The sequence below is a fragment of the Pygoscelis adeliae genome, unplaced genomic scaffold (assembly GCF_000699105.1).
Source record: "Pygoscelis adeliae isolate BGI_AS28 unplaced genomic scaffold, ASM69910v1 Scaffold252, whole genome shotgun sequence".
Taxonomy (NCBI): Eukaryota; Metazoa; Chordata; class Aves; order Sphenisciformes; family Spheniscidae; genus Pygoscelis; species Pygoscelis adeliae.
This window is the reverse complement of record NW_008824185.1, coordinates 1254677-1261894: the sequence shown is the minus strand read 5'-3', so window position 1 is coordinate 1261894 and position 7218 is coordinate 1254677. Positions and strand designations below refer to the sequence as shown.

Below are 7218 nucleotides of genomic sequence, written 5' to 3'. Positions count from 1 at the left end.
CCCGCCTGCCGCTCTGCGCTTAAGGCGGCGGCGTGGGCCGAGGGCGTGGGAAGATGGAGGGCGCTGAGGCCTTGTAAGAGCCGTCCGTAAGGAGGACGGGGTTCGTCGCAGCCAGCGTTCTTGCCACTGGAAATTGCCCTTTAGCAGTACTGAGAGTGAAGGAAGGGAGTCTTGTTCAACGGCGGGCTCGGCTCTCTGAGCTTATTTGTGGAAGCGCTACTCTGAACTCTGCCGTGGTTTTTAGCCTGGCTTTCGGCGTCTCTGAGGTAGTGCTGCGCGTCTCCGTGCTGTGGCAGAGGTGGCAGAATTGGGAAGATGAGTCTTGTGGGACTCATAGGTTTTCCTTTGGAAACTTTCTGAGTATTATAAAAATACAGTTGACATGAAAAAGGAGTGTAATGAAACAGACGAGTATGTTCTTTTACATGGGAGAAGGCAAGTAGCAAAGCAGCTCTGAAAATGCAGCACAAGCACTTGATCTGAATGAAAAGAAAGTGCAGCCACAGGGAGTTAAGAAACAGTGTGGGAACAGTTGATTTAATTCAAGGATAAGAGATTTTAAAGTAACGTTTTGATCACGTGCTGTATTTCGTAGCAAATGGGCTAAGCTCTGCTTGGGCTGACCTTGGACATTAACACACAAGAAAACAACTGATGCTTCCCAGAGTTATGTAAACAAAGTATTCTTTTCCAGTAATGCTATTACTTACGTGGATTTGTGGCCACTTATTTGCAATTCTGGCTATCATGGAAGTCATATTTAACTTTACTGAAAGAGATGTGTCTTACTTCTACATCTGAGAGCAGAAATGATGACTGTGACACTTCAGTTTGCACTGTCAGGCTTTTAATCAAAGGAGTGTAACTAGTACAGGTCATTGCTATGGATGACTGAATCTGATCCCTCCCCTTAGAAGGGCGATATCGGGGAATTCTAATACGTGTTTGCGAACACGTTTTCTTCTTTCTCATCAATTCTGGGTTACCAAGCAGATGTCTTTCACTTGCCATTTCTGACTTAAAAATTAAAATGGAATATTCTCACCTATGCATATTGATAAGCATTCCCCCTCTGTGCATTCCCAGTCTCTTCTTGATAACTTCTATTGCAGAACTACATTAACTTACTAAAGAAGGCTTTTTTGTTTCTTTTCTTTTTTTCCTGTCAGTGTGGAGGTAATAAATAAGTAGATGAAAGATTTTGGAAAGGTATACAAAACTTGCATTAATGTGAAAGTTAACTTCCATTTTCATTTTCCATCCAAATGTAATTATCTTTTTGTGTCTTCTGTTACTGTTGTGTAATGAAAGTCCTGGGAGGGAGAAGAAGCAGGGGAAGGGGAGGAGTGAATGGCAGGAGGATACTGGATTTTTCTTGTCAACTCCACTCTGCTCTGCTACTTTCATAACTGGAATTAGAACAAATCCTCAATGCTTAAAGTATGGTCTGTATAAACAGAATGCCTTGAAATTTTGAGAACACGAATAGCAAAGGAAACTAAGAAATTATGTGGTTAGGCGATTTCCCTAAAGCTTCGTGGTGCACAGAAACAGGTGCAATTGTCTTGGTTATCTTTTTGTGTGTGACTTCAATAAGACAGGTTTATTTATGGACTTTTTGAAACTTATGCATACTTTAATATCGATTGAACCAGTACTGGAGGCAAATCTCAGTTTTTTTCTACAAGTGGAAGCATCTCGTGCTTTCTAGAGAGATTACTTCGGTCAGCTCTGTGAAGGAAGTATTTGTTTGCTTCATGATACCAAAACTTATAAAACATGTGTAACCTTTTTTCCCTGATATATATGAGAATGGAAAGAGTTTCTACTGCATAAAAAGAAGTTAATAATCTTCTGCAGTTAGGTAGCAAAATAATAATTCATGGCGATTAAATAGGAAGACAAGTGTGCCGTGGTTTTATGTTTCAGAATATAGACCTGTGGCCATAATTTCAAAGTTAAAAATAAGTTTCTGAACAACTTTGTGACTAAGGGCAGATTCTGAAAACAAAAGTTATTTTAAATACTCAGTATCTCAGTTTCTTAAGGAAAAAAGGCAGGTCTCTTTCCTGCTACCATAGAAAATATGATGGAAGTAACTGAAATAACTGCAGTGGATTAAGGCAGGCACGATTTAAGGAACGCAAACTATAGAAGCAGAGGAACCTGCACTTTCTTGTTCTTTGTTTTATGGAGCAATTTACTTCTGCTGGAGCTTTTTGCTGATGTCTTTGTGGATTCTAGAGGTTGTGTGTAAAATAACACATGAATTTAAGGTGATGGATGCAAATCACACCGGTGCTAGGCTTTGTTTGCTTAGCCGTCATGCAGGGTACTGCACTCTTTAGCTGAAATCACTTTTAAGATACATGCACCGGTTTTGCTTAGAGTGTTTGTTCTTATAATGGTTTAAAATGCTGACTTACACGCTTGGGCAGGGGTGGGGGCTCTCTATGCTTGATAACTTCAGGGATCTGTGCTATAAAACAAATGCAGGGTTTTAGGAGTTTTATCTAAATTTTTTGACTATGAACATAGAGACTTGTTAAAAATGAGTCTGCTCTTACAGAAAGGTAACAAAAGCAAGTGTGCTTTTAGAGTCGTGGTGGGATCTCAAGAAGAGTCAAGTGAATTCAAACTCGGAAGTGATGTTTTGATCTGCTAGAAGGAAAGTTAAAGGCTTAGGAGAAGCTGTTGCTCATGATGCCGTTGCATTTTAAGCTATTTCTGAAAGAGTTATGCATTGTGCGATTTTTAACTTTCCCACACCCTTCAAACTTTTGAGACTTTGTTTTCCTCCTGTTCATGGGTGAAGGTAGTTCCAAAGCATGTCTGTAGCTGTTCGGGCTACGGTAGAGACACAGAAAATTCAGAATACTTGAGAAGCCTTCCTGTTTACTTGAAGAAACTATTTTTAGATTTTTTTTTTTACATATTTCTTAAAAACAATCACTTTTTTCACAGTTGTTTCTCAGTAATGTATTCTGCAACTTAGTTTGTAAAAATGTCTTTTTGTGTTGAAATGACAAAAACAATATGCAGCTTCTTAATTGGCAGATTTAAATCTTCAGAATTAGGTAGTTTGAGGGTGCTTATATACTTTGTGTTCTATTTATTAGCTCTGTGTGCTGTGCATTGTTTTTTAATCCATTTTAGCTTGATAGCAAAATATGTTTTCTTTCATAGAGTGAAGATACGCAGCAACAAATTATCAGAGAAACTTTCCATTTAGTATCAAAACGTGATGAAAATGTCTGTAATTTCCTAGAAGGAGGATTGTAAGTATCAAGTTTGAAATAAATGCCCAATACTTATTGGCTAGCAAATATTATTACTGCTGATTGTAATATAACTGTTTTTACAGTTGTAATGTAAATGCCATGTCACTTGAGATATTTTAATACACAACAAATAATATTATGTTGCACCAGGTATACATATTCTTTACTAACTGAAGCATACATATATATATGTATCAAAATGAGTTAGGCAATAAAACTAATTTTTTCTAGTGCTGTAACTGACACAGTGCCATATCTAGGGCTATAATTGTTTCAGATACAAGATGGGGAACAGGCAGATGATACCTAACCAGTTTCCCTATAATCAAGCTAAAGATTTCTGGTCTCATTTGAAGAGGCATTTGCATTTGCCATACCCATTGAGAAAATTAAAATATTTTGTAGCTGGTGCTTTGGCTTGAGCTCCTAAAATTTGAGTGGACAGCCTCTGATAGTAGGATTCCTCAGCCTTTTTATCTGGGTTCAGGCTTGCTATATAAACCAGGAAGAAAAAAAAAAAAGGTTTTAAATGTGCTAACTAATGCAGTTTCAACCAAGATTTTTTTATTGATATGGGCAGAGCAAGGTAGTAGGAAAGCCAGACTTACGTCTTCTGTCTCCAGAAGACATGCACAAAATATTCTTTCTTGAATCATCTCGGTTGTTTTTTTTTTAATGTGGTCTTGCCTTAGTTGAAGAGAAGAAATTCTGAAATGCAAAAGTGTTTTATTTTGAGATATTAGTCATCAAGAGTAAATAGTAACAAAGCCACCTTCTAGGAAAAGGGATCATAATTGATGGAGTAAGCTCATGATTGCCAGTCTAAACACAGAGATTGTCATAGCCTGTTAAATATTGTAATTATGGAAATTTCTGATTACTGAAAGTTAGTATGTTAATGCCTAAATTTTCTGTGTGCGGAGTCATTTAAATGCTTAGCTGTATCATGTCAGCTATGATGTCTTTTTCCTGATCAAGATGATTCCTGATTTTTTTTTTTATTTTATTATTTTTTAAACTAAAATCGTTCTCTTCCGACTACTCAACTGATGATTCTATCGTTAGGTTCTTGGAGGTGATTTCATGCTGAAAACATGCTGGCTTGAATTCTGTAAGTGAAAGACAGAAGCCATTTGGAGCCTTTTAAAAACATCACAGCTGTGCAACAAAAAGAAACTAAACCAGACACAATTCTGGCTTTCTTCCTACTGCTCAATTCTGGAGTTACCATTTCAATATATTTTTTCAGTATTTTTTTTTTCAGGACAGGGATCACTTTATAGTTTGCAGTTTACCCAAAGGCCTCAACTGTTTATATATACTAACTCTGTGTACTGAAGTACTTGAAAGAATTGGGTAAATAAAGTATAAAAGAGGAAACTTTAATTGGCATTTCTTTCTACTTTCACATTTTTGTCTGATATTTCTTAAATGTAGTTCCTGCTCTTCAGGAACAAAGGGTTCCCCCTCCCCCCACCCAAGCATTAATGCAAAGAAATGTGCTTAAGCAAAAGTGACCTAAAAGATTTCTTGTTCTTTTTGTTTATGTATTCTCTCCCTGTGATAAAGGCAGAAACTGAAGGGATGAGTTATGATACACCAAACAGGTGATTCAGTTCTGGTACAGAATTAAGGGAGAATTATGATGTTCATAGCCATGTAAGTTCAGGCTACAAAATATTTTAATTTCTATCTGAGTGGGCCTCCTGCGCAAAAGCAATTGTCAGTGATCTGAAGAACATATCTTCTTATGATTTATGTACCTTCTTTGGGAAGGCTATAGCAGAAGAGTGGAAGGAAATACTTGTGTAGACCTCTTCTCTTCTTGTTCAGTAACTTGATGATTAGTGAGTCCATAAAAATTTAATTGCTTCTGTGACTTTAACATTGCATCACAAACTATTGGTTGTAGTACAGTCTTATTTCTCAAGATATCAAATACTTTGTAGCACAAGTGTTGCATGTTCTTTGTTAAGTGGATTATAAACCCCACTTAAGGCTTTTTCTGTAATCCAAATGCCAGTCTGCATTACAGTTTTCTCTTTCTGTTGATGCTCCTCTAAGAAGGGCAGCGAAGGATTCATAGGCAGATGCTCTGTTAATCTGTAAAGCAGATTAATCCCTGTACAGTGCCCAGGAGTGTGTCACGGAATTACATTTAATACCCATTTTTTGATGAAACTGCATGATCCGTTTGAATTGATTTTAATAAAAAGGTGCATATGTTGATGTAATTATTATCCATATGGATAACAATAACTGTGCTTGTGTGGTAAATGTAACTTGGGCTGTCTTGGTACTTAGTGTTCTTCCATTGTAATTATATCACAAAATAAAAGTTGTGATACAGTTGGATTTGGGAAAGCTCCAGCCAGCCATTAACATCAGGCCTCCTATTAACTGAAGTAAGTGCGAGGATTTGCCTAGCTTATCCTGAGATGCTAACTAAGCTTTCCTGTTTTCTTTCCTGTTTAGATTAATAGGTGGATCTGATAACAAACTAATTTACCGACACTATGCCACCTTGTATTTTGTCTTCTGTGTGGATTCTTCAGAAAGTGAGCTTGGCATTTTAGACCTCATACAAGTAAGTTGTTTTTTTTTTCCCCTGCTTTGTTTTTTTAATAAGTGGAATTCTACTTCTAAGTACCTTAGAACTTCAGTATTTAACTGTGTCTTTTTCTGTAATATTTGGAAGTGAAGGTGGCTTTCATACTGTGAACACACCTGAAGTGCTGAGTATTACTTTTGGATTGTTAGCAGTTTTCTGGACTGTCTTTGAAAAAGTTGTTTCCCAAGTTGATGAGAAGTAAGGAAACCGTTTGTTTGGAACCTACAGAACAATCGGATATTTTTTGCTGCAGCTTTTCAAGGCCTTGTTTTGGCTGCAGGTAAAATGGTGCAGTTCAAGCATTAGCTACACAAGTTTAGATTATGAGAACCTTGATGCATAAAGCTCTGTGTGAGGAGAAAGAGCCGCTACACATTCTTTCTGGATCTCAATAAGAAAGGCTCAACAACAAAATTGGTTTAATAAGGTAACTATTTAATAAAACAGAATAAGAAGAGGAATGTAGATAGTAAATCTTACACGCCTTCAGATGCTGGACATCCCCTGTTCATGCAGCATCCAGTGGAGCCCAGGTTGATTTTCTCACAGTGCCCTGTGCAGAGCAGATCCTGTCTGTGGAGAGAGGCTCTCCCTTTTTGGCCTTTGACCTAGTATATAATTCTGTCACAAGAAAACAACTCCATTTGTAAAGGATGTTCTCATGAGAGCTTCTTGCTGCACTTTGAGGTACAGGCAAGGCCGTGCAGGTAGCGTAATCACAGGTACCAAGTGGGAGCTGCCTGCAGGCTCCTCTGTTACAGTGAGCTGTGTGAGTTTATTCTGCAGCCAAGGAATTTGTGCAGCACAGCACAGGCCTGTGCCTATTCGGGTTAAGTGTTACGTGGATCACTAACTCCTAAACATGCAACGGTCTCTTGGTCAGGATCAATACATTCCACTCCTTGATCCACCTACAGTTTACCTTTCCCAAAGACATTATAAATTATAGATTACATTGATAAGATACAGGCTTCTCAAGCGCAGTAGAGCAGACACGGCCTGTTCAAGATCACTAACTCCTCGAATACAACATCTTCTGCAGGGCTCCCAATACAGCACGTATGATTTAAACTGTTAAATATGTCTGTATCAGCTTGGCAACAAAAATCATGTCTGGTAATACGAACACTCTTATGTCAAGAGAACTCTTGACTGCACCAGTGATTTTTCAACTTAAAATTTGCACGTAAACAATTTCACTGATGATTGATAGTGTAGTCAGATGTGGCAAAAAATAGTTTCACACCATGAAGTGACGTATGTCATTACATAAAATGGGTCTCAGATATATATATACACACACACATACGATTCACTTACTGTTAA

The 7218-nt window shown here is 37.7% G+C and overlaps 1 protein-coding gene across 1 annotated transcript in view; it reads left to right on the top strand.

Annotated features, from left to right (window-relative positions):
- Positions 1-7218, top strand: part of AP3S1 (adaptor-related protein complex 3, sigma 1 subunit) — a 39537-nt gene that overhangs the window by 5176 nt on the left and 27143 nt on the right. Inside the window, exons 3-4 of the mRNA XM_009334466.1 lie at positions 3187-3278; positions 5757-5868. Coding sequence (XP_009332741.1) covers positions 3187-3278; positions 5757-5868 — 204 coding nt within the window. The remainder of the gene's footprint in view (positions 1-3186; positions 3279-5756; positions 5869-7218) is intronic.